Source organism: Channa argus, chromosome 17, assembly GCF_033026475.1.
Source record: "Channa argus isolate prfri chromosome 17, Channa argus male v1.0, whole genome shotgun sequence".
Taxonomy (NCBI): Eukaryota; Metazoa; Chordata; class Actinopteri; order Anabantiformes; family Channidae; genus Channa; species Channa argus.
This window is the reverse complement of record NC_090213.1, coordinates 4,560,684-4,587,307: the sequence shown is the minus strand read 5'-3', so window position 1 is coordinate 4,587,307 and position 26,624 is coordinate 4,560,684. Positions and strand designations below refer to the sequence as shown.

Genomic DNA, 26,624 nt, shown 5'->3' with positions numbered 1-26,624 from the left:
ACACCCCGAAGACTCACGGTGGACTCGTTTTTAAATCCTCCATCAGTGTTTTATTCCAGAAATCTCCATAAAAGCAAAGTGAGACAAGGACAGCACTTTACTCGGGCGAATAAAACACGCCACGATACACCACACAATGTTATAAAGAGTTACCTTCCGTAATAGTCAAATCAAATCAACAACATAAAAAGATGACCACTGATTACGCAAATGATGCATTCATTACATTAAGGCACCCGAAACTAAAAGGCTTGTGATGGGTTTAGAAATGGTTTTAAGGCTATAATGTTGGTAGCTTCTCAGCGCTGTGTGCCATAACCTACTGCAGATTTTTGTTTAATAATCCAACTGAACAATCAAAAAACAAACAAAACAAAATCAGTGACACTGCTAATAGTAAGTTAAAAATGACTGATGAATAAAAAAAAAGGGGTAAGCAATGACCGGGCAAAATAGTGTAGAAGATGACGGCTGCTCTATAGGCGAAAACTCTTCTGCTTAAGCCCTTATTTATAATATTACCATAAGCATTTTTCCCCATTAGCTGCCAATGGCAAACCACCTAAAAGGAGTTGCAATAAGAGCAACTTTTCCTCAAGATTTTATAGCTATTCACTTCCCTTTCTGATACAGTTTCAAACTCCCCTTCACACCGACAACGTTAAAACTGCTTCTGATTAAGAGATATGTTTTCTCCAAACGTAAAAATTTTGTACAAAAGAGCTGAAATTGATTTATATCCCGAAACGATCCGGGCCATGATTTGAGCTACTGCTGACTAACGCAAACAAACGTGGGTATTGTGACTGCAGGTGAGCAGTGCCTGATGAATAATCTATGATAGGGGCATAATTTTGTCTTCGAAAAGTGTCACTGATTGATTGTGTAACTAAAAAGCACTAAAGAGTCACAACTGTTAAATAAAAAGAACTGCTTCTCTATGAAACCATTTGTAAACCCTTCAGCAATTCCTTCATAGGTGGTACCTCATTGTAAAGGTCCTTACTGTGGGACTGAGTTATAAAACCTGCCTATTTGGACTGGCATAAATAAAAGGAATGGCATTGTAAAAAAAATAAAAATAATATTAACAATAACAATAATAAAAAAATGTGTGACTTGTCTTTAAGTTACTCATTTCAAATATACACAGCGACTCCTTTAGTATTTACACATATGTACAGAGCATTCACTTCTGTTTTGATCAAATACCTTGAATGGCGCTGCTGTGAATTTCAACTCTCTACATGTACACTTACATCCCTTTGTGATTTGAGAACAAGGAAGTCAAACGCGCACAACTCGGAGCCTCGGATCGGATCTTAGAAAGGCACTTGCTACCAACTCAAATACTGCAAAAAATCCTCAGACAGAGCTTTCAGCCAAGACAACTGAGAGACAGGAGAAAAAATATGGAAGGCCACATAGTAGGCACTGGGGTTTCTGTCCCCTCTCCCCTCCAGGCCAAGTGTTTTGGTAAGGCTGGCAAAGCTGGAAAGAGGCAGAGCAAAGGGAGGGTTTCCTCTATCACTGGGGCTGCAACAGTCAATTTCCCCCTAAACCCTTCCATTACTCCCCCTTTAATGTACATCTGCCCCCACACAGACACAGAACAGGAGTCTGCTGACAGTTTAACAAAACTCATAAACAAAAAAAACTTTACAGGTTGTTTTTTTTTTTGTCCTCCTTTTTCGAGGGCTCACCGTTTCTTAAATGGTACAATTCCATAAACAAAAATTGCAGAGAGTTTCCTTTGTCTCCTGAATAGCTGTTACATTTCAGCTCCTTCTGTACATAATTAAAACAAAAAAAAAAAAAATCAGTGAAAAGAATCAGAAAACAAGGGTGTTCACTGTGCTAAGCCTCCTGGATGAAAAATCATTCCAGGTGACAGTGACAAAAACATGAAAACAAAAAAATAATGGCTTACTGAAAAAAAAAAAAAGGAAAAAAAAAAAGCCTTTTTCGTCTGAAAATAAAAACTGCTGCTTCTCTCGTTTCCACATTGCTAGTCTTTTGTTTACATTTCTTATACACAATGGTCTCTGAGATCTTTTGGACCAGTCAACACAGCACTGACACTTTTCCACCGGTTGTCTTTGGGGCTGTAGCCAGGGGTCCGGTGGGGTGCTTTGACAGGTGAACTGGAGCTGTGCATGGTGCAGATCACCCCCCCACTGGACTGCTCTGCAGTCTTACAGTACTTATAATCTGGCTGCTCTCCCACCGCAGCTCCACCACACTCCTCCTCGAGCTCAAGCTCTCCTTCCGTCTCCTCCTCCTCCCCTTCATCACACGTCCGAAAAGAGGGGCCCATGAGCTTTTTGCGCTCTTGCTCGGCCTCCCTGTTGCTATCTTTCAGCTGTTGCCTTCCCACGACGTGTCGGAGAGGCTGCCACTGGTTGTTCACGCTGTCGTCGGCCGCTGATCGCGCGTTCCTCTCACGCTCTTTTCTCCGTTTCCGCGTCCACCAAACACAGACAATGATGCAGAAGAGGCAGAGCAAGCAGAAGACCACACAAAGAGGCACCAGGTAGTCTGGAAATGAAAGAGAAGCACAGAGACATTAGTGGAGCAAACAGGAAGTGAAAAGGGGCCTATAACAAATGCTTGGGAGACCCCTCCCTTACTGACTACTCACCCACTGATGGGGGTGTGACCTGCGTTTCCACTTTGACCTCGATGACTGCCAGCATTAAGGTACTGTTCTGTCGTTTGGACAAGGTGCCCACTATCGCACTGGCTGCCTCCTGGATGAGACTGTGATCTTGTAGATCTTCTGGCTGAAAAGACTGGGAAACAAACAGGAAAGACATTATTTATGCCAACGTCTCCCTTCAGCTTTCTTGGGTCTTATTAGTCAAAAGCAATGTGTGCGTCAACTGTCCTGGAGCTGGATAGTGATTAGTTTATCATCAAGACTGCAAGATGGGAAAATACAGTCACATGAAAAACTTAATGCCACTGTGTGCAATTTCCTGTTTTTCTGCACAGATTTGTCATGGAATGTGATCTGGTCTTCAATAAAGTCACATATCTATAGTACGTACCTACAGAACTATTATGATCTTCATGTCTTTATTAAACACAATGATGGGGGGGGGGGAAGTAATGGCAACACGGGGTTTATGATGGAGTGAGGTTTTAGCAAACCTGGAGTCCAATCAATGAAATGAGAATGGAGGTGTGGTTTAGAATGACTTGACCTCTGAATCCATGCAAACAGGGTCAGTGTGCCATTCATAAGCAGCATCAGCTGATCAAGGTGATGTTAACAGACCTACAATGAAGAGTTGTTGATTTGCATGTAGTTGGGAAGGGTTACAGAGTAATGACAAAGACTTTAGATATTCATCAGTCCACAGTTACCTACCCTGTCCATTTATAGACTGTATATTTATTATCTATAAATATACACTTGGTAGACTTAGTACTGTGGCTACTCTTCCTAGAAGTAAGCGGCCAGCCTAGATCACTTCAAAAACACAATGGAGAATTCTTAATGAGGGAAAACTTGGAAGACTTGGAGTTTGTTAATATCTCAGTGCATGAGTCAACCATGCACAAAACATTGAACAGGCCTGGTATCCATGGCAGGACACCACAAATAAATTAATTGCCCTCCAAAAACAACATTGCAACATGCCTGAAGTTCCCCAACCACCACCTTGATGCTCCACAACACTGGCAAAATGTTTTGTGGACAAATGAAACAAAAGGTAGAAATGTTTGGGAAGAACACACAGTTCTATGCTGGGTGTAAGAAGAGAACTGTGTGTGAGCATCATGATTTGGACCTGGACCACTTGGACAAGGGGAAAAGGAATTTCCACATCTACCACGGCATCCTACAGGATAATGTCAGGGTGGCTGTCTGCAAAGTGAAGCTCAGGATAAGCTAGGAGAAGCAGCAGGACAATGAAACAAAACACCAAAGTACTTCGACTACACAATGGCTTCAGAGACAAACAAATCCCCCCAAACCCACCAACACTGTTGCCATTAGTTTTAGCATCATCACTTTGTATGGTTAATGGGTGTGTGAGAAGATGAGAACGGTTTGTGTTCTTTCAGTTTAGAAATATTGAAATTGTTGATATTGGTGACTTTGGTGAAGATCAGATGATGATTCATGACCAGTTTGTGCAGAAAAGCAGGACATTCCAAACATTGCCATTATTTTTTTCTTGCGCTTGAACCTAGCTAGGGGTCTTTGCAGAGTTACGCAAAAGTGAAACTTAGTGTATTTCATAAAATGTCTAACTATTCCTATAACTATATTGTGAATTGAAGAGCATGCAACGATAAAACTTGTCATTTAGACCCTACTTCAATCAATTAATCAACAAGACCAACATGTTGTAGGTTGATTATAACACTGGGTTTGCTTCCAATCCTTTTAAACACACTGTGCATAGGACACTAACCAGCCAGGAACAGGGCAGAATAGACACCAAGCTATCAAAAGCAAAGTCTAAATCTTTCACTTACTATAGCCACTTCTACAGCATCTTGATTAGAGTGAGAGAGGTCGCAGAGCAGGAGGAGCTCATGATCTTTTGCCAAATGACGGGTTTCATGAAGATACCTGAGCTCATAGCAAATGTTCTCCACTGTTGTTCCCTACATGTGCACACACACACGTTTATCAGTAACAAATCAAAATCTTCTCTTCTTCAAAACATGCACAAAGAAATACGATCAGAGGGGACTCACCTGTGGTACTTTGTCCCTGTTGAAAACGAGTGTTATGCGGCCACAGCTATTGTCCAGATGCCCACCGTTTGGCTGGCACTTGGTGGCTGCTTGTGGAGGTGAGGGACCTGCCATGGAACAAACCCCCCACTGGTGGCAAGGGGGGGAAAAGCACGTCAAGTAGCTGTGCTCCAGACACTGCCGTCCGGCCGGGCAGGACTGCGATCTCTGCTCCTGACCTGATGAACTGAGTCGACAGGGACGACGACCGCACAGCACCTGATGTCAAAGGGTCAAACTGTCAGCTGCATGTAACCCTACAAAACATTTATATTGCTGTACCTTCCTCATGTCCCTTTAACTCAATGGGAAAAGCAACCAGAGCTGCTGTAGTGTTATCTATGAGGAATCTAACATTTTAAACTAAAGCACTGGAAGTGTCCCGTTACCTTTGTACAGTCCACCTTTCCATTCATGCAGTGGCAGCTATTGCACTCCTCCTCCCAGTGGCTGCCATGGGGAAACTGCAGCCCAGCATAGATGCAAGCCTTCGCAACACCTATGACTACACACGGGCAAAAAGAGACATGTCTTTAATATATTTAATATTCAGCTGAATTGAAAATCTAAAGCACAGTCGGTTTTTATGTCTTAATTTTTTATTAATCTCACCAGTTTTAAAAAGTTACTTCACTGCCAATTTCACCAACAACGTTGTCCCCGTCTGGAAATGAGGCGGAGACCAGAGATTTACTTACACTCTTGGCATCGGGTTCCTGTTCTACCAAGCGGACAGATGCATCGGAAACCGTTGATCTCGTCCACGCAGGTGGCACCGTAGGCACAGGGTGAAGACTGGCACTCATTGATGTCTGTGAAGGAAAAGAGGCAATAAAATTTAGGTTGAAAACAGTCGCTGGATCCAAAATTTTTATTGGCACTTTAAAGCAGAGAAAAGGGATGGACCCAGCAGAAAGTGGCAAAGCAGAATTTGTCCCATGTCCTCGCAAAAAGAGAAGGTTTTATTTATTTCACTTATTTAGCTATGTAGGCATCTTCCAGTTTGGATTCGCCGGCACGCTGCTTGTTTGCTATTGGTCAACTGTGTAAATCTGCCCATCATCAGTGTAACTTCATGTAAAAATCTTGCAAAGATTTGCTTCACGCTGCCAAAGAATCCACTAAACCCAGCAATATAATTGGCATGAATAGATTTAGCTGTGAATCTGTGCTCTTGTAACTAAGCCTGTAACTAAGGAGCAATGGATAAATCAAATTTGTTGCAGCAGTAGTATCATTTCTTCTAGTCAGCAAGTCAGGACTGAAAATGTTTGGTTTGGGCAAAATAAAATCATGCAGAGTCTGTTATTTGAGCCGCTCTCTCAGAGACGCATCAACTGTACGTCTCCACTGAAACCACTGGGAACCTTGCAGCCTGTCATCCAGATTTCACATGAGCACGGTGCGGATGAGGACTCCCAAATTCAAGCCTGACAGAAAAGGTGAATGCTATCTAGCCAAAACAAAAGGAGAAAAGAAGCAGAATTTCGGGGTCACTGGGTAATTTGTCCTCTGTGTCTGTCTGAGTGATTGTGTGAGTGTGGAGGAGGGATGACCTATGACCTCTGAGGCGTTAACGGACCAAGAAAAAGGGAGAGGGCGGTGTGCTGCTCTTGCATTTAGGTGTCAATGTGTCCATCTTGTCCTTGTGCCCCCTTTCCTTTTCGTTCCTTACTCCTATCTATCCATGCTCTTATTGATGCTGTGTTCCCATGGCTCCCTTTAGGGCTTATGAGTCAACAATTTTACCACGTCAGGATCTTGATTAAAAAATGTCAATGGGATATTTTGGATGGAAAACCACGTTATGTATTTAAGTAACGCCTCAACTCACTGATTCTGCAGTCGGGTCCGGCAAAACCGGGAGCGCACTCACACCGAAACCAGTTGACTCCGTCCACGCAGATACCCCCGTTGTAACTGGGAGTGAAGAGAAGGAAAAAATAATTAGGAAAGGCCGTACAAGAGCTGCAACAAAGCACACTGTTTGTGTGTGTGCGTGGTGGTGGTGGTGGTGATGATGATTATGATGATGGGGGTCACAAGCCTCAATTCAACTCATCCACCTTTCAGATGCTAATAGGCGTGTCCAGTCCCTCCCCTCCCCTCCCCTCATCATGCCTCAAAGCCCAACCTCTACCAACCCCCAGGTCGCACAGGAAGAATGGACATGTACCCCCCCCCCCCATTCACTGTAGGGTAGGTTTAACTCTTGTCCCTCCACCTCCCCCACAAAACCCCTCTCTCCACCTTTCTCTGTCCTTTTCACTATATAGCCCTCCCTCCTCTACAGAGATGCCTCTTTGGGGCTGATTTAAGGACAACTTCCACTGCTTTTAGTGGCTCTTCAGCCCGCCAGCTTACAAGGTTTGTGTGTGAAGTGTGCAGGTGATGGAGGCAGGGAGATGGAGAGGGGGGGTCGGGGGTGTTTAGCTGCACCACAGGAGTGTGAGAGTCAGGGAATGGTACATACCATGGATGGGGGTTGCAGTCATTTGTATCTGTTAAAGAGAAAAGAGAAAAGTATTTATTATTCAGCTGTTACACCGACACATTTGTCTAATTTTGTCTAATGGTTTTTTCTATTCCATAAACAGATTACAGACAGAACCTCACTTAAACAGATTTGTTCAGTTGTTAGCAAAGTGCCAATGATTTACTTTGGATAGTTTTTATTGTTTATTAAGATGAAGAAAAAAAAAAGAGGTGGTTTCATTATGTATATGTTTGACTCATTTTGTATTAAATGCAAGCTTATAAACCTTTACATTTAATTTGATAATTCAAATACAATTTGAATTGGTGGGTTTTAGCAAAATTTGAAAATAATTAATAGTATATTCATCTAAAGAAATGAGTGTAAGCATCTCCCTCCAAATCCTCCAAACTGTCCTCAACATATCCCATCAAACTCACAGGGGATGTGGGCCTTTATTTATTACAGTAACTTATATACAAATCCATGCAGATGACACTGACTCTGGTCACAGGTGGGGCCTTCCCATCCCTCTTTGCAGATGCAGGTGAAGGCATCTCCTCCTCCCACACAGGTCCCACCATTGGAACAAGGACTGGAGGCGCATGCGCTGTTCTTGGCTGAGGGAGGACAGAGGATGAGATTCTGCAGGAAAACTACTCTAATTTTGATATTTCTGTGGCCTTAACTAGACTAAACGTTTGCACTAGACAAACGTTTGCACGTTTGTATTATTCTGGCTTTCAATACAGGTTTAGCATTTATTAACTGGAACATTTGTTCTGCAGGTGGAAACACAGACTCAAGCTTCATAATTTCAAAAATATATTAACGCTTAAACATGAATAGATTCTCTTTAAACTAAATGTCGGTGAATACTAGCACAAACAAAAAGGCGCTGTGTCATCTGGAAATGAAGATAATGATGATTGTTTTGTGCCTGAAATATCAAATTTACAAGTATGTCATGTTTGAGGTTTTTTTTTTTTTTTTTATACATCTGACCCATCAGTCAGTAGGTTAACTTTCACGTGCAGCAGTTTCTGTTTTCACCTGTGTTGCATGTGTTTCCTCCCCACCCAGGTGGGCACGCGCAGCGGAAGGCATCTCCTTGGTCATAGCAGGTGCCTCCATTACTGCAGGTATTTGAATCGCACGGCTTCTCCTCTGAGCCCAGAAAAAAAAAAAAAAATTGAGATCAGGTACTATCACAAATCCCAAACTTTTCTTATATGACGTGCTATTTGGAACATTATGTAAGAGAGAATCACTCTTGTGATTCAACATGTTGAAACAGTGTTTCAGTTGTCAAACATACAAAGATGCATGGCCTGGTGGAGTTGGGAGGCCCACAGAAGCCCAAAGATTAACACACAGGCGGCATAACTCACCAGAATGACAGGTCTTGCCCTTCCAGTTGTCGGCACACTCACAGTAGAAGTCATTTACCAGGTCGACGCAGCGCCCGCCGTTCTTACACGGGTTTAGTCTGCACTCGTTTACATCTAACGGTAAAGGAAGACTTAATCAGTGTTTTCCACACGTTGACTTCACTCAGACTGGCTGTCCATGTATATAACGTCTGTCCAAGTATATTTGACAACCAATTTTTAAAAAAATCTGTCCCCCAAAACAATGCGACCCTAATTATTTAATTGAAAATACATGATACTGTACATGACTCTAAACTGTCTTCTATTAAGTGCAATTAGATACAAAACAGGACATGCAGAAGCTCTAGCTCATGCATTACTTTATTTATTTATTTATTTATTTTTATTGTTGGTTCAAAACGATGAATAACAGCAAATTAAGTGAATCACACTGGAGGAGAATAACTCACTGAGGTCACACAGTCGACCCTCCCACCCGTTAGGACAAACGCACTGAAAGGAGTTCACTCCATCAATGCAGGTTCCTCCATTTCCACAGGGATTGCTGATGCAGTCATTAATATCTGAAACGGTAATTGTAAAGGTGAGATAAAGTACTTTCAGTGGGACTATACGGAAAAAGATGTTTTTTGGCAACACTTTGGCAGCAGCTAATAAATCAACAACTGGTTTGTAACACAAAGTACTTGTAAGCAAAAATTAGAAACTAAAAAGGAACTAATTGTTCATAAATGTATAACAGTGGAATTATCTATCATTAGATATAATTACAGAGCTGTGACCTTGTTTTCCGCATGAGTGCGATTTTTCAATGCTTACTGTATTAATACGGCCCTTACATTTGCATAAAACAACACTGACAAAAAGTGACAAACATTTAACTGAGGGGTCACATGAGACAAAAGGTATAACCTGGTTGGTATGATTGGGCTTGTTGTGTTTACGTACTCTCATGACAGTAGATGCCACTAAAGCCTGGGTCACACACACAGGTGAAGTTGCCTCCTGGCTGGCTGATGCAGCGTCCTCGTGGGCCACAGACATTTGAGGAGACATGCCTTACTTCGGATGAATCATTGGTTGCCACAGCAACAGTGCAGCTATCAATCACTGTAAGGAAATTAACAAATAAAAAAATCAATAAATAATTGAATTCATTGTCCTCATTGACAACCAATTTACACGACATCGCTGCAGACGACTCAGGTCACCTTGACAAGGCGTGGTTTGGCAGTTTTCTCTCAGCCCTTCGCAGGTTTTTCCCTCATAGCCTTCAGGGCAGGCGCAGTAGAAGTCCTGGTCCATGCTGTGGCACGTGGCCTCGTTCTCACAAGGATTTGGATCACAAGGGTCTGAGGGAGACCCGCTGGGGATCTACGGGAATCAAGAGGTAAAGAAAACACTGCATTTACAAAAGGAGCTGGAATCTGTGCTTCTGGTTTTTACATTTCTGCCCTGCTTAACCTTGCACAATTATTCTGACACAGAAGCCTGACAGAGGAGAGGCAGCGAGAAACTTAAGGTAAATTATCTGTCAGCTTAAGGATGTGGTGACATCTTCTGCCATGTCTGCTCACACCAATACAGAGGTCGAAGTGAAAATCTCTCAGTTTACGTAAACTAAACTGACTTTCAACCTTTTGCCATTTAAGGTGCTGAAGCAGGGAGTTCAGAAAAGGGCGACAGGGTCTGTGGTCACACACAGTTTATTTTAGCCAGAACCAGATACATTTGTTCTTTACATTTTGCATGTGTGTGGTCAGGGGATGGTGTCTGAGGGCAAGGCTGTCTATAAATCTTCAGCACATTAATGTACGAGGCGCCCGGTTCAGAGCACACAAAAAATATGGATAATAATGGATAATAAGAAAAAAGAAACATTACTATGTTTAAAGCCTTTTGTCTTTTGCTGCTCTGATCGCACATCACTGCCTACTGTACTGTTGTGTTTGTGTATGAAACTTAAACATGTAAAATTGAACAGGTAGCCTCATTTCATTTCAGCCTCATTTTATCATGTAAATGATCAGATCTCATGAACTTGCAGCTCCTTGCGAGCTGGTTTGCTTTTTCTCCTCCTAAAATATGACATGTTTGTGCAGCTGACAGAGTTTGGCGAATCTGACGTGGAGCATTTGAAGGAGAAAGACTCCCAGAGAAAAGGAGAAATTTTAGTCCCAGAAGAGCCGCTATTTGAAGTCTGTGGTGAGATTGCTTTCCCCACACAACATAATCTCAATGCAAAGTGCAAGTGAGGTTCAATGTCACAGGTGTTGCACTTTATTTTGTCATAAAGTATTGAAATACTTTTAATTTTGTGTCTCACCAGCGTTATTACATTTCATCAAACTAAATTTGATTTTGATTTGATCTTTTTTGCATTGGTTTCCAAAATCTATGAGTAGAACAAACCTCATACATTTGTATTGAAGTTTGACATGATGAAGACAAACATGTCAACTAAGAAAAAAATGAGAACAAGTCTTCAAAAAGGAGATTTTCCTTTTTGAAGACTTGTTCTCATTTCACACACCTCAGATTAGGAATGAGCAAAAAACACTCTTGCACAATCCAGTTTCTACGAAATAGAGATGAGATACCAATCAGAGAAATACGACGCTGTAGGCATCGTAGTTTTGGCTCTGCAGGGCCGGAATGTGCACCGTGCCATAGCAGGCATCAGAGCTGTGTAGTATGCGGGCAGAAAGCCAGTGTCACCTCATTCAGAGAGGCTCATATTTATAGTAGAGATGCTAAATCAGGATTGGCTCCTGACCAGCAATGTCCCCATTCAGTGCCCAGGAGATGCAGAGAAGTGTCAGTTTCCTCACTGCTAACCTACATTAGCTTTCAACACACACTTCAAAAACTGTAGAAAAGGCTGCAGCACGGACAGCGAACGCAACTGAATCTTGTAATTCACCCCTACTGTATAATTACTTGTCCATCCATCATGTGTCATCTTTGTTCTCTAGGATCCAGTGTCCACCTTGAACCATTTCTTCTTAATATTTTTTAAATTGCTGAATTTATGTTAGGCTTATGCAGGACCTTAAGCCCCATTGTTTACATTTCTCTCTCTTTTTTTTTTTTTTTTTACTCTTTGGTACTCATTGCAACCTGAGGATTACATCGGTTTGTCTAAGTGCAAAGATTGTTAGTTAATAACGTAACGAACAAAGAGAAACATACATCACATAGTTCAAGAGATAAGGTGACAACAAATAGTTTGTGGTCTTTTGGTGCAGTTAAGAACTCAGTAAATCCAACTTAGAACACACCATGACAGGAAAAACAACATGTTCTTGCATGAAATCCCTCTGACTTGTCTTTACTTTACTTTATCAAAAAAACAAAACAGTTTCTTCTCTGTATTTTTAAGTCACAAAATGAATAAAAGTGACAAGAAGTGAGACGTTGTTCAAATACACCTTCCAACACTTATTTTCATTATAAAAAAGGCTCTGCCAATTTGTAAAATCTCACTGCTTAAATAGTCACCCAATAAAGGACATAAGGTAAATGTGACTCACCTCACACAGCTGTCCAGCAAACTCCGGTGGGCATTCGCACACAAAGTCATCCAACACTGTGCGGCAATGGCCGCCATTCTGACACGGCCTGCTGTCACATTTATTGCGCTGAATTTCACAATGAGTGCCCACAAATCCCGGAGGACACTGGCAGTGGTAACCCTTTGTGCTCTCCTGAAGAAAAAAAGAAAAAAAAAAAAGGGTCAAAAGGCAGAACAAGCATTCAAAAATATATCCAACTATATAGGAGCTGAAAATAATGTGTACCTTGCACGTTGCTCCATTATGGCATTGACCATGACAGCCCTTGATGTCTGAAGAAGACATGAGACGTACATTTTCTTATTAAAACAGCATAACAAACAATCTACAGATTCCACATGAAGCAGGAATTAATTTGTTGAGCCTATGTTTTCTATTCCTTATTAAGTAAAAGCTAAAAATGGGGGTGTGAACAGATTGAGTCAAAATTTGGAAAAGAAATAACTAGTGAAGCCAAGAATTAGAGAGAGAATTAGAGATTGTCTACGCAGTCTAACAGGGAAAGCAGTGGTTTCAAAGAGAGGAACTGGGCGTGTAAGTTCAGTCACGATCGCACAGCTGGAGTTTTAGTTTGCCAAGAGCCAGAAAGGAACGGGTTGCCACATGTGGTAAAGTGAGTGATGCTAAACTACACCTATGTTGCGTGTCGAGGAAGTAATGAGAGGTAGTTAATTTCAGTGAAGGACAGAAGACCAGAAGTAACACTAAAAAAAGAAAATACTGACTGATGTCACAGTTTCGTCCAGACCATCCTCGAAAACAGTCACAGTGATAGCCACCAATCAAATTTTTGCAAGAGAAAGCCTTCACACAGGGTTTCCCAGTACATTCATTTGCATCTGTGAAAGCAGGAGGCAGAAGGAGAGCGAGTTCATCAAATGAAACCAATAGAGGAGAGGACAATGAGGAAAGTGACACCAGAAATCCAGCTTTTGAAGCCCCACTGAAACGACAGAACCGGCACCAGTGCAGCTGCAGATCAAAATTCTGTGGCCAATGGTTGAGTACATATTGGATTAAAACACAAAACAAGAGCTAAATAAATATGTTTAATCCTCACTGGACTATAGCACAGTGACGTTAACTCCCTTGTGATGTCACCATGGCATCATCAGGCCAGAGCTCAGAGAGTACAAGGAACGATGGGCATGATGAGGTTTAGTGCTCACCAGTCAGCTCAGTGCATTTTTCTATGTGCTGCCACTTCAACTCATTTTTCCATTGGTGGCGTGTGCACGTTAACGCAGAAAAACGGCGTTTGCGCACACCTTGCCATTGTTGTGTACGTGTTGTGCTGCGTCGGCCGTGTGGACGTCTGCAGTGTGCTGAGCAAAACCAAGTTCAAGTACACTGCACTTACCTTCATGGATGCAGCCAGTGAGTGTGTGTCGCTGCTTGATTTGACTCGTGTGTCTGAATTTTCCAAAATGTACAACACCAACTTACCCTCATACTGAGACACAAAACACTAAAACAAATGTAGCAATTTACTCTTTTAGCCAATTATTATTATTATCATCATCATCATTACTACTACTACTCTGCATCATCATTTAATACATTTAAATGTTCTAATGACGAATCCTGCATTGTCAAACTGAGTATTAACGTTTTCATTCATGACACAATATGGATGTACATGTCCTACAAATTCTAGAGCTACACATTAAAGTAAAATTTAATTTCCCATCTTCTCAAATTCTTTCGTTGCACGGTCCTGTCTGCACAAAGCGTCTTCCAAAGTGTCACAGAGAAATACCAGCTGCAGTATAACAGTTTGTGTTTTCATCTGTTGGAGCACAACCATTCAGCACCTCCATAGACATGAGAAGTGTTACTACAAAGAAAGAACTGCTGCTCAAATATTCAAAGGAGGGGAAGGCGGGTGGGGCTGCTGTCCGCAGGGAGTCCTGCTGTGCTCCCTCACACACCTGTCTTCTCTCTGAAATCCAACACTCCGCACACAGACACACGCACACATACCAATCTCCAGGTAAGACATAAGGCCAATAGCTGCCAGTAAACTGAGATCCGAGCGGGTAAGACGACACTGAACTCTTGGGATCTCTTTCCTAGCATCGCCCCTCCCCCCAACACAGACACTCACGCACTTTGTTTACTCGTCTTAATCCATTTCCTGGCTTTACTTTGGTCACATCCTCTCGTCGCAATAGGAGCGATATAGAAATACCACTGCCAGTGACAAACAAGCAGCCGGATCTAGGCACGTTAGCACCTCAAAGTTAATGAGAACATTTTTTTGAAAAGCACAGAGCTTTGGGAAACTGCCAGCTCATCCAGGATATTGACAGCTTGTACTCTGGTCATCGAGCTTAGTTGCCAATTTTAATCCCTAAACACAGTTAAGCAGAGCAGTGAGCAATGCTGCCAGTGTCTCAGATGCTATTTATTTGTTTTAGGAAGTGAGAACCAAACAGGAAAGATTGAAAAAAAAAATCCATCTCCCAATAAAAAAAAGAGGAGTTGCATGCCAAAAACAACAAATATCATTATTTAATGTGTATACGAAGGTTGAAAACGCACCTATCTGGCAGGTCTTTCCTTCCCACTGTGGGGGGCACAGACACTCGAAGCCATCCTCCAGGTCAATACAGGTTCCACCATGAGCACATGGACTGGAGTCACACTCATTCAAGCCTGAGTGAGAAAACACACACATCAACTCACCACACTTACATATACAAACTGGACTTCACAGATACATATACATGATACAACACAGAGGATGAACATGGTTGGACTGAACACATTTGTTCCACACACTTTTCCCCCCTTAATTAATGTCCAGGAGCACAAGTGGATGTTTATGCCATGTGTAATAAAACTCCAGTCCAGTCCTTTACTGAGATATTGTGTTGATGAGAACAGACACAAGTTTGAAATTGGCTTTTAACCATCAAAATACAATCAGTTTATCAACTGATAAGTGGAAGGTTGTGCATATTTTTGACAAATTGCTTGAAAGGGTTCGTTACATTAAACCCTCCACCACGACTGTCTCACCTATCTGACAGTTCTTGCCAGAGAAGCCCTGCGGACAGGCACATTGGTACTCATCTGGTTCGGTGTTCATGCAGGTTCCTCCGTTGAGACAAGGCCGATGGCGGCCACAGTAATTCAGGTCTGAAGGAGATGAGCAGGCAGACTCACGTTAAGATGCATTGACACACAAATTCGGCAATTAGTAACTGACCCATTTTAGACCCCATTTCCCAATTATAAAAGAAGAACAACATGAATTGCAAGATCCAATTTTCCCTCTGCCTCAAACTCTGTAACACAGCTCTAAATATGCAGCTTTCTTGTGACTGGTAATGTGTGAGGTCTGGCTGGTGATGTGAGTGTTGTTACCATGCTTCAGCAACACAAATTCTACTCCTCCGTTTGTGCAGCCATTTAAACACAATGCTGGGGCCAGTCCCGCTGCAGGCCGTAAAAGATTTCACGGATTTTAAAAGCAAACTTTCAACGTCAGCTGCAACTGTGACTTTGCTATATGGACAGAGCGCTGTGAGAAAGCTCTTAGCTGGTTTCACCGTTTATCTGGTTGGTGCCGGGAGTTCCCAGGAAGCTTGTTGGAGTCTTCACTCAGTGTAGAGCACCAGCTGTCAGCTTTGACAGGAAGCACAGAGTGTTTTCTCTGCCACCCTGCTGCACTGCATTACTATAGAGGGCTTTGCTGTTGTGTAGTCATGCTTCAGACTCGTTTCTCTTTCTGTTTCTCTTTCGTCTATACGCTTCATAACCGATCCGTTTATTTCTGCAAATACATTTTGCATGCTAATAAGTACTGATATCCAGTAAATATTAGTCTACTTTTTTTGTTTCTACTGAGGATGGAGAAGCGCAAAGTAACTAAACCCTATTCAATCCCTGCACACTATCCCTAGAATAAAGGCCAGGCCACCCTAAAGGCTGGTAAATAAATGAGCAGGGATCCGTCTCCCCTGGGGATCTTAGGACCCAGTCTCATCCCCTGAAGAGCCCTTGGTGACGAAGTGACGAGAGGGGATCGAGTGTCCCTGCTGCTGCTCCGATCACACAGGCAGTAAGACTATCCAGCTGCTGCTCTCCAGTCAGAGAAAACACGGGTTTTCAGGCCTTATATGAAGGTAGTTTCTTTCAAATCATGCATATTAACTAGAATATGTACTTCAATACCGATGTATAAAAATTATGGAAATATAATAATTTGCTTCTTGGCATTCATGAAAAAAAAAAAAGCCTTTAGAATGATTATTTGATCATTTTCAACTGTTATCTCCAGAGAATCGCCTTTGAGTGACAGGAAGATACAAATTGCTTTTAACCTAATTATTCCACAGCAAATTATTGAAGTTTTAAGCCCAGTGTCAGCCAACTGTGGCAAGCAAGGAGCTAATAAGCATGTGTGCAGGGTGATAGATGGTCTCTTCAAAAGCTGTCTCTTTTGCATCTCTGAGTAGATGGCTTATTTCTGACTCATTGAACACAGGCAAAATGTAGCTGGAGGCGACATGCAGGGTGGAAGCACTGATAACTGAGCCAGAGTCTTGTGAGGAGGTAATGAAAGAAAAACCCAAACAAAAACAAAACAAGTTTTCCATACCTTTGTCACAAAGGAGGCCACCCCAGTTCGTCTCACATTTACACTCCCAGCGGTCACTGCAGGTCCCGTGGACGCAACCCGGATAAAGAATACATTCATCACAGAACTGGCCCTGCCAGCCGTAGGTACACCTGTAAGACACCGACACCAAAACATGACCGTAAATCATCAAAAGGCACTGTGTGTGGTTCTGAGCAGTACCCAGAGACGTTGTGTATGCAGTTCGCAGTATATATTCGAATGCACCAGCGGCTTCATGACTGCACCCGGCTTCTCCAACTCCGTGGTGTCGTCAAACCAGCTGTCTTGTCAATTGACTACTATTTTGAGTCTCCTGCAGACGGCCCGCTGTCTCCGAGAGAGACGAGGCCTTCAGAAATCTCTGCCATTCTCAGGCGGAGGGACATTGGGGAATACTTGGCATGCTTCTTCCACTGTTTATGATTAGCTTCAGAGGGTCTGAGAGCAATAAAGCCGTAACATTAACTGGACTTTGGCAAAGAGACGCGTTTACCCCCTTTATTTCCTGGATGGTGTGAAAAGGGTCATTCTGTGGTTTATTACTTAACCTTATTGACATAATGATTATTCATCAATCCCTTGCAGGTAGAGGGCCGATTCTCTGAATTCCTGCATCTTGGCACTTCGGCATGTCAAAGGTTACAAAGTGATCACGGTGGGGAAGAATGTGCAACACGGCTCAGCCGAGTGATTCTTGGGACACGCCAGGTCTTTGGCAAATGTGTCGGAACAAGCCTAATATGTGTTAATAAAAATCCCCAGTGCAGCAGCGCAGCAACAGGCATGTACCTGCTTTTGTGTTTCCAAAAATCCCTGAATGAAGGTGGCAAAGCCCATAAAGCAGATGAAATAAAGGAAATGAAGGGGGATGGCAAGGGAATTAATGCCAGCTTTTCCTGAGGCTTCATTTAATTCATGCCACTGCAGGAAGAGTCTGTACTGCTGCTTCTTTATTCATTTCACTTTCCTGCTGACTGGAACTTGATATTTTGTAAGGAATGAGGTGCTTCTCTGTCATCCATCTGCTAAATGAAATAAAGACTGACACACATGGGGGAAAACAAAAGTGAGGCAGTTTCCTTCAACTGGTTATCCCCTGTTATTCCACAGTGGGAGGCAATTGTCTCTTTGCATCTCTTGCAGGTGGTGGGGGGGTTAAAACGGGATGCAACACATCCTGGAAACATGGCCGTATCAGGGCCTTCCTACATCATTTTATCTAACTGTCATTTCCACTTCGGGAAAATGCACATAACACAGTGGGATATTCATTTCCTCTCCTGCCCCCTGCCCTTCAAGGAGGACCGCAATGCGGATGGGGCGGCGATATGACAATTCCCAGCACGTTTATGTTGGTCACATTCGCACATTGACAACTCCCCCTTCTTCGGCCCGAGTCACAGAGAGCTGGTGAGAGGCTTGGTATTCTGTGAAGGATTTCGGTGGCTAAAAATACAGGAAGGCAGGCGTGGCATTGCCCTTTTCTTCTCAACCAAGGTGAAGATGCCCACAAGGGAAGGAAAGGCTGACACAACAGGCTTCGACAAGTGAAGGTGCCATTGTTTGACACGTAAACTATCACATTTGAATATTGGTCCAATACTGAATAGATTTAACCCGACTGCAGTCGCATTCACAGTTGTTAGTAAAATATCAATTACAAACAGGACCCATTAAAAAAAAAAAACCTGCATGATCACATTTCTGTTTATGACAGTCAAAATAAAATATTCCTGTCTACGGCTCTTACTTGCATTCCCCTGGGTGAGAGCAGCCGCCGTGCAACAGGTTGCAGCCTTGCCTACAAATTGCTGGAAAAAGCAAACAAACCAAAAAATTAGACATTTTAATTCATAGTGAGACATAGTGAGACATGCATCGATTAACTTCTTTCCCCCAAAAACTGTTTCGTTAAAAACAAATGGGTAAAAAGAAGGGGGGCGCCAACGTGGTATGATGGGAGGAGAAGCTCGTTTGTTTGCCCATCTTTCTAACAAGTGCAACAAGACGTTAGAATTCATGGCAACCTGACTACAAGTGGGGGTGTGAGGAGGGGGTGAGAAAGGGACAAGTTTACAGCCTGCATGTACAACACTACACCCCCTCTTTTTGAAAACAACCCAGCCCCACTGTGCTCCCCTCCTCTTTTCACCCTTCTGTCTTCGAAGGCTTAGTTTGATGATTTATGGAGGCCCCCCACTCTCTCCAACACCACCCACAAGCATGACCCTAAACACGCTACATCTTCACATATGCAAGCTCCACTTCTACCTTGCAATTGTGCATAAGTTAATTTGTGATAACCCCCCCCCCCCAAAAAAAAAAAGACAGTGTAACAGTGAAATACTGTTCAAGCTTAGTTTTTGATAACATCATTTAATATTAATATAATTTACAACTAATAATCCGAACCGCAAAAACGGCTTGGGTAAATCTGTTGAACATGCACACTGTTTATTTCAATCTCTCGTATACCCTCCTGCTGATCTAAATATTCACAAGCCTCAATTAAAAAAAAAAAAAAAACAGGAATTTTCACTAGACGACTTGAATAGCTGAACTTGGAAAGAATTGATTGGTCTAGAATGGCTGGCGTGATCTTGGTAGTTCAAACACAACTGACGCTCTACGCGGTCCTTGAATGGCTCAGTAAAGATAAAGGATGAGAACTGGTGGCTGACTGACTGTAGGTACACACCAAGTACCGTTTCTCACTCACGTTAACGGTGTGTCAACGACACTCATTTTTCAAAAATGATGCACGGATGAGCTACATTAGAAAATTGAGCTCATCCGTGCACAACATTGGCCGTGAAACTGTACCAAGCACTTGAATAGGTGAGCGCTGTGACTGCTCCTCTGAAGTGATTGAGGTGGAGGAAAAGTAGTAACTCACCATTACATACTGCTGACAAAGCAGTTTGTGAAGCTTGTCCTTTTTGTTTCCGAAACAATTACATAAGTGTACGGTCATGTTTGATAATGTTTGATAAAATGGCCAAGAAAGTCACTGCTGGTTCAAAGTGCTTGCGGTTAAAATGTTAGATTTCTCTTGTAGATTCATTTTTATTTTGTATCAAGCAGAACAAAAGATGTGCCTTGACATGTTTGAATTAATTTGCCCCACTTGACACAAAATGAACAAGCTAAAATGACACAGCATGCAGACCAAACGGAAAGGGTGAGGGGCCGTTCCCCTAGCTGTACCCAGGGGCTCAGTTCCACAAAATCCATCCATGCTTAAAGGTGTACCATTGGTGCCCTCTGTGATGGGGTGTTCAGCCTGGACAAAAACAACATTAAATGCATGCTGCTTACCTGTTCTGCAGTCTGGGCCCATCCAGCCATCTAGACACACCTGGGCCCCTGAAGGGTCACAGCGATAGTGTCCGAAGTAATCGTCTCGTGGAACACACAGCTTATTGCACTTGTTGCCGTAGTAGTGTTCGTCACACCGCACCCGGATTCGGTAGTTGAGTCGAGCCACTGGGCCGTCGTACATGATGGTCTGCCAGTCGTCTCCAGGGTTGATCATGCCAGCTTGAATTCTGCGTTCAATCAGCAGCTCATCCTCATCTGAAGACAAAAAACATGAATACAATTTAACACAGCTCAAGCTTTCAATAACTGTCAAATCACAAAATATCATAAACAAATTATCTGAAGGGCAACGTACAGTGCATCCAGAAAGTACCCAAAGTTGATGAGATGGATACTCAGCAGTTACTGCATCCAATAAAGTGCTAATAATAATGATGTCCCTTATTCTGATGTAGTCACTTCCTCTGTGTGTGTGTGTGTGTGTGTGTGTGTGTGTGTGTGTGGAAAGGAAGCCACTGAATTTTAAGTATGCATTCATTGTCTGGAAATTGGTCCATTTTCTGTTGATAGCAAACATCCCCAGTGCATCTGAGCTCTCTGTATGTGCACCGTCATGTCGGGAGGTCGTTGCCACTTATCCTCTAGCACCATCGTTTTAAACATCGTTTTCCTCCGTGGGGCTCACTGCGGTGCTAGCTTCCAGAAGGAAAGCAATCTTTATCACAGTGGGATTGAAGCTGGCACACAATCTTTGTGGAAAAAAGGGGGTCTGTGATTTCCCTTCTCTTTCTTTTCATAGATTTGGGCGGCAATGCACCACAAGACATTTTTGAAGTGAGCCCCCCCCCCCACCCACCCACACACACCTTCCTTTGCTGGAGACCAACACAATGTCAGACAGAATTAAGCAACAATAACAGAAATAACTCCCGGCTGTTGCCAGATAGAGAACAATGAGCTCCGGGCCAAAGTCGGGTTCTGCTACATTGGTGTCTAAACACTGAGCCTGGCCGCCCAGTCCACTCCACTTCCTGCTCGATAAACACAAGGAAAACAGCCAGCAGCCTTTCCTGAGTACACAAGGGGAAGGGAAGAGAGGCACACCAGAGGACGTGACGCCGGGGCAGAGGAATCTCACTGACAGACCTATACACTTGTAGGCTCTTACGTAGGACATGACATGACTCAGGCCTTAGAACACGTTCAAGTGTCTTAGTGACACTCTACCCTCCCTCCGTCATGTGGTTTGACATTGTAGTTCAAATGTCTGCATCTGTACCAGTTCAAATACTCCATACACAGCTTTCTTCTTCAATTGTTTTTACAAATAAACCAGTCAGCAAATGACAGAAGCCCATGCATTTTCAGACTTGACCATTCCACCCAAATAACACAACCTCAGGCTAGACAACTGTTAAAACGTGATGTGTTACAAGAACCCGAAGCAGCTCCCACCTCTGCCTGCGACAGTTTGGTGCTCGTCATCAGGTATTTTCTGATCAAATCCACGCTTTCTCGCATCACTGTTTGTAGGGCTCACTGCAGAAGCCTCCACAATCCAAAAGCACAACAATAGGCTCGATATCACAGAAACAGAGACATGGCGTTGACCTGAACACGCAGGTTCCTGTTTTGTCTGAGTTCAACTGGGGGAAACTGATCGACATTCACTCTTTAGTGTTACAGGATCGTGTTGTCTCCATAACAATGAAATATAATGCCATGCATTATAATAAGGTCACCGAGCAGAAGGCAACACCTACAGACGCAACACCAACACCTACAGAATGGAGCAACGTGTCCATTACTAAAGAGCAGTTGAGATGAAAATGCTTTACCAGCAGCACGGTCTTTACCATAGCAGCTAGTGTCTCTTTTGTCTCCCGATATCAATTCTGGTTTTCTGTCAAATCTGTCAATAATAATTCTTCATTGCCAGCATTTTAAGGCCATTAAAATCTGTGCACATCAGTGAATGGAAGTCCATGCGTGCATCCAACCTACCCTCCCATCGGGGAGCTGACATGAGGCGAGAGGCAGAGCACAACCCGCACAAGCCGTCATTAAATAATTTAAAAAGCTGGAAGTGGTTTCACAACATTACGGGAGTCGTAGAAAGTGTTTTTTCTAATTTCTCTAAATGAAGATCTTCAGAAATATTTCCATGAATATCTTGCAGCTCTAGATGCAATAGATGCTAAAAGCATATCAACCAAAACAATTTTCTTTGCAAACAGAAAAAGTTTGGGCTGTTTACAAATTAACTGTGAAGACAAATAAAATTAACCCAATGACCTGCCCAACCCACCTGCTGGGAACAGGCTACACTCGCTGTGACCTTACAGAAGTTTGCTGCTACGAGCTGATTCCCTTGTGATCATCCACAGAGGTTGAAAGGAGCGTTTGTTCCAGATGTTTGTCTTTCTTGAACCCATGACTTTAAGGTTGAAGTCAGCTGATGCCTGCGAGCTGACAGCAGGCTTGGTTCTGCTTCTGAATGGCATGCAAAACAGAATACGGCAAAGCGGCCACAGCAACAGCTTCAGAAAGTTCAGCTTTATCAAATTCATTATACATTTTGATTTTGGCCTAAATTAAGGAAAAAACAAAACAAAAACAGACCCAACATTCTACTGAGACAAATCAATCAGGTGGTGCTGGAAACATCTTTCTTGCATCCTTGACCCCTTAATCACATTTGCTTTTGCGTCTTTATAGCAACGTGTGTTAGACTTAAGTGTCAGTAGCTGGCAGAAAATCTATTTTCACGAGCAACATCAGAACTAATTACTGAAAATGTACACAATGACTGAAGAAACAGGAAACTACACAAAGCCAACCACAGTCTAATCAAAGCGTTTTGTTGTCAAAAATCTATTTCTTCCCCATTGTCTGCATTCGTGAGTGGAAGTTGTTTGATGTTATGGACAAAACAGGATGCAATGACCTCATGTACACTAAAAGGCTCAGGTTTGGACAAGGGAGGACAATATGGTCCACTGTATACTGTAACACCCACACAAGCTCACTCTCGAAGGCCCAGAAAGGTATGAAAGACTAATGTAGTGCCACCGCCTCCGCAGATCAAAAGTTACATCCCCAACATTCAGACACTGTACTCCTCAATGGGTCCTCTTCCTCCCAGACTGAGCTACTGCTCAGACGGGAAAAAGGGGGTTGTTCAAGAGTCCAAGAGCGGACATAAGCGAAGCAAAACAGGATACAGCTGGTCAGAAGTGACTGCCAGAGCCAACATAGCTGAGCAGAACAGGTCTATACGAGGAGTCTTGGTGGACTTGAACCTGCTACCCACACTTTTAACACAAATATTTACACTTTGAGTGCGTTTTCCTGAATTTTATGCACATGACCACAGTGGCTAGGCTCCAAGTGCTTCCAAAGAGCAGGTGATCGACACCGGTACCTGAACGCCTCTCAATGTAGAATTACACATGAAAGCACCAAAGCTGCTGCTGCTGCGGCTGCTTACGCTGCACCTTCTCCATAGACATGGTGTTACTGCCATTCTTACCGTTGCGTGTAGTGTTGTCCCAGTCCCAGGCCTCTACAATCAACGTGTACATCCGCTGGAAAGAAAAGAAAAAGAGAAAAGTCACTAAGCAAAGTTATGAATGTATTACCGTATTCTGGTTCACGGTACAAGACTGGAGACTTTGTTTATGTCTGTGCACACAGGCCTAACATGGGGAATCACTGCAGTCAACTGGCTGATTCACTTGCAATAGTGTGCGGCATCTGTGACAGCCACACTACAGGTGTTGTGACCAAATGCTGCTACAAGCAGCTGCAGTCATCAAGACAATCAATACATACTGGTAGTATGCAGTGATCGTGTGCAGGATATCGTATGCGCGTACAACCATAACTATTAAACATAACTAAACAATCATTGTAGTACTATACTAGTAAAGTGTCTCCTTGAAGTAAAACACATAAGAGGTTTTTTTTTTTTATTTCGTCCCACGTAAACATAACAAATAATCAAAATGTGTTTTTAATACAATTTTAATGTGTTTTTTAGCTACATTCATGCAACTCCTCGACATGGCTGCGCGCACACGGCAAATGCAAAAACCCATTTCTAGGCTACTATATTGCAGTATGCACCTGGGCCCCGTTACCCGGAGTTGCGCTTGAGTTACGCGGCTAATAAAACCCATTGACTCAAAGACAAGAGAGCAAGATACTGCAAGTACAACTGTGGGAAGAAGCCAAGAGAAGCTGCAGGCTGCATGCATGTATTCTGGCAAATCCTGAGAGCAAGTCTGATTTTTAGATGAACCATGCGACCAAAGATACACAAAGACAGTCAAGCGGCAGATAAACTAATCAGAAATTAGGGGTGAGAGAACAGATTCTTCTACATTTGTTTTTCACAGTGCATTTCTACCTGAGCCTTTCTGCAGGGTCCGAATCAGCTGCTGGCTGTGCCGATCAATTAAAAAGAGCCACAACGTGGAGATCACACTGATCTGGTCGGTTTCGCTCATTTATTATTCCAGTAGTGTTGTTCAAACAAGAAAACTGCAGCCTCAGTAATGGTCACAAAGGAGACAGAAAGGCAATTCTACTTTGAAATTGGAGTACGAACAACAATGGTCTTTCTGTTCTGTAGCAACAATCACAACTACATTTAACCACAACATGTAAAACCCTCTGCAGTAACAGGTTATATTTCTGTGTTGCTTAATATATACAATTAGTGTAAATCTGTAAAATATAATAACTTTAACGCTTGCCAACACAGCAACTAACTATCAGAAAACACCCCAATCCCAAATCTGACGATACGTCCTGACAAGATGCCTGACAAGAAACCAACTTGTAAAGAGGAGCCAGAGAAGAATTTCTTACCACCGATTACACCTGAATGTCAGCTTTCCTCAGGCAAAAATCAATATATAAACCAGAAATAACCAATGCTAGAAAATTGCAGTGTTCCACTATGTTTTGGGAAAAAAATAAAGCCTTAGCAGGTATGATGTCCATTAAGAAGGTCACTTTGCCTAAATTAGCTGAGTGAGATGAACTCTGCCTGGCTTTGTCCTTGGTTGTCAGACACTGAAGTAAGTCATCAGCTAAGGGGATTATACTCCTACCAAGTTATACTCCTGTACTTACAGTTGACCAAAATAACAGTTGTAGTGCACTTACAAATGGGTTTTACCCCAATTTATATTCTGCAACAATATCTATGGTGTGTTTACGATGCAATTCAAATGTCACATATCAGTGTTTTGCTCACATGTCATTATGATGCCCATAATGACATTTTTAAAAATGTCATTATGAGCATCATTTTATTCTGAGGTTTATTTTACTAGCGCGCGCACACACACACACACACACACACACCTCAACTCCACCAACCAGCATCATCACAGGAGTAATCTAGCTGGTGTGCAGCAGGGCACACTGCTAAGCAACCGGCTGACCTACATAGCACTCATTACGTCACAACCAGTGACAGTTGTAGTAGCCACAGACTGATGTGACCTCAGCTGTAAAGTCATTGACAGTGTATTGGTCTGTGGGGGTGGTAAAAGAAAAAGCATGTATGACTGAAGCGGGACAGAGAATCACAGGGAGGGGGTATTAGAAAATGCATGTGTGTCAGGCTGTGTTGTTGATCTGGGGCGACCAACAAGCCGGTAGGCCGGTTGCTGCTGGGCTGTGGGATTAAGTAGGCTTGTCTGGCTGTGGGTGTTGGCGGGAGGAAGGGGGGGGGGGGGGTGTTATTGTGGAAGAGCATGGGTGACAAGATGAGAAGATGGAAGAGGACGGATGGGGCGCACTTAGGTCAGAGTCTGGACATGAAGTGGAGGGTACAGCTGTATGAGAATCTAGATACTAGTATGACATGAAGAGCCAAAACAAGATGGGTTGGGATGTTGACAAGGTGAGCTACAATTAAATTAAGATTGGACGGGTAAAGATGAGTCTGGGAGCTTCAGCGAAGTAGGGAAAAGAAGTCTAATGGGGGGAGAACTTGTGCAACTACAAAAATAGAGTGGATCATCGCACACGGTACATGTCAGCTTCTGATCACCCATCCTCTCTTTTCCCATTACAAAAGAGTGGGCTGCCTGTCCCAGTCTGATCATATACCAATGCACGTGAGAAACTAAGTGGAAATAAACACTTTAATAATGTTGGACGGACGCCTGCCTGTACCGTGAAACTGTGCAAGGGTTGCCAAGAAACCCTGTCATGAGGCAGAATAAATGATTAAAGAACAGGGGGCGGCACGGCGATGGTACCTTTTGGGTTCACATAAAGCCTGGCTTCACCACATGCCTACATGCTGTAAACCTTTGGTGGGGTGTGAACAAAGCTACACACTAGTATAGTTTCCCACAGACCATCCCAGTCTGTGATTAGCTGGATTAAGTGACAGCTGCCCAAATGGTTGCAACAAGATAGATGGATGGGCAGGGGGGATAAAGGGGAGG

At 43.0% G+C, this 26,624-nt stretch overlaps 1 protein-coding gene across 3 annotated transcripts in view; it reads right to left on the bottom strand.

The window, feature by feature from the left end:
* Window positions 1-1,666: 1,666 nt before the first annotated feature.
* jag2b (jagged canonical Notch ligand 2b) overlaps window positions 1,667-26,624 on the bottom strand; it is a 38,763-nt gene continuing 13,805 nt past the window's right edge. Inside the window, exons 3-25 of one of the 3 annotated variants that reach the window (XM_067482184.1) lie at window positions 23,684-23,738; window positions 20,149-20,406; window positions 18,581-18,641; window positions 16,810-16,940; window positions 15,225-15,344; window positions 14,745-14,858; window positions 12,926-13,039; window positions 12,426-12,472; window positions 12,159-12,332; window positions 9,837-9,999; window positions 9,574-9,735; window positions 9,075-9,188; window positions 8,623-8,736; window positions 8,285-8,398; window positions 7,735-7,851; window positions 7,229-7,256; window positions 6,590-6,675; window positions 5,454-5,567; window positions 5,145-5,260; window positions 4,717-4,974; window positions 4,492-4,623; window positions 2,642-2,792; window positions 1,667-2,538 (exon numbers count right to left, since the gene is read on the bottom strand). In XM_067482184.1, coding sequence (XP_067338285.1) covers window positions 2,030-2,538; window positions 2,642-2,792; window positions 4,492-4,623; window positions 4,717-4,974; window positions 5,145-5,260; window positions 5,454-5,567; window positions 6,590-6,675; window positions 7,229-7,256; window positions 7,735-7,851; window positions 8,285-8,398; window positions 8,623-8,736; window positions 9,075-9,188; window positions 9,574-9,735; window positions 9,837-9,999; window positions 12,159-12,332; window positions 12,426-12,472; window positions 12,926-13,039; window positions 14,745-14,858; window positions 15,225-15,344; window positions 16,810-16,940; window positions 18,581-18,641; window positions 20,149-20,406; window positions 23,684-23,738 — 3,252 coding nt within the window. In that variant the 3' untranslated portion in view covers window positions 1,667-2,029. Of the gene's footprint in view, window positions 2,539-2,641; window positions 2,793-4,491; window positions 4,624-4,716; window positions 4,975-5,144; window positions 5,261-5,453; window positions 5,568-6,589; window positions 6,676-7,228; window positions 7,257-7,734; window positions 7,852-8,284; window positions 8,399-8,622; window positions 8,737-9,074; window positions 9,189-9,573; window positions 9,736-9,836; window positions 10,000-12,158; window positions 12,333-12,425; window positions 12,473-12,925; window positions 13,040-14,744; window positions 14,859-15,224; window positions 15,345-16,809; window positions 16,941-18,580; window positions 18,642-20,148; window positions 20,407-22,494; window positions 22,648-23,683; window positions 23,739-26,624 lie in introns of those variants that run through there. The other 2 variants (XM_067482186.1, XM_067482185.1) reach the window with 2 other exon arrangements.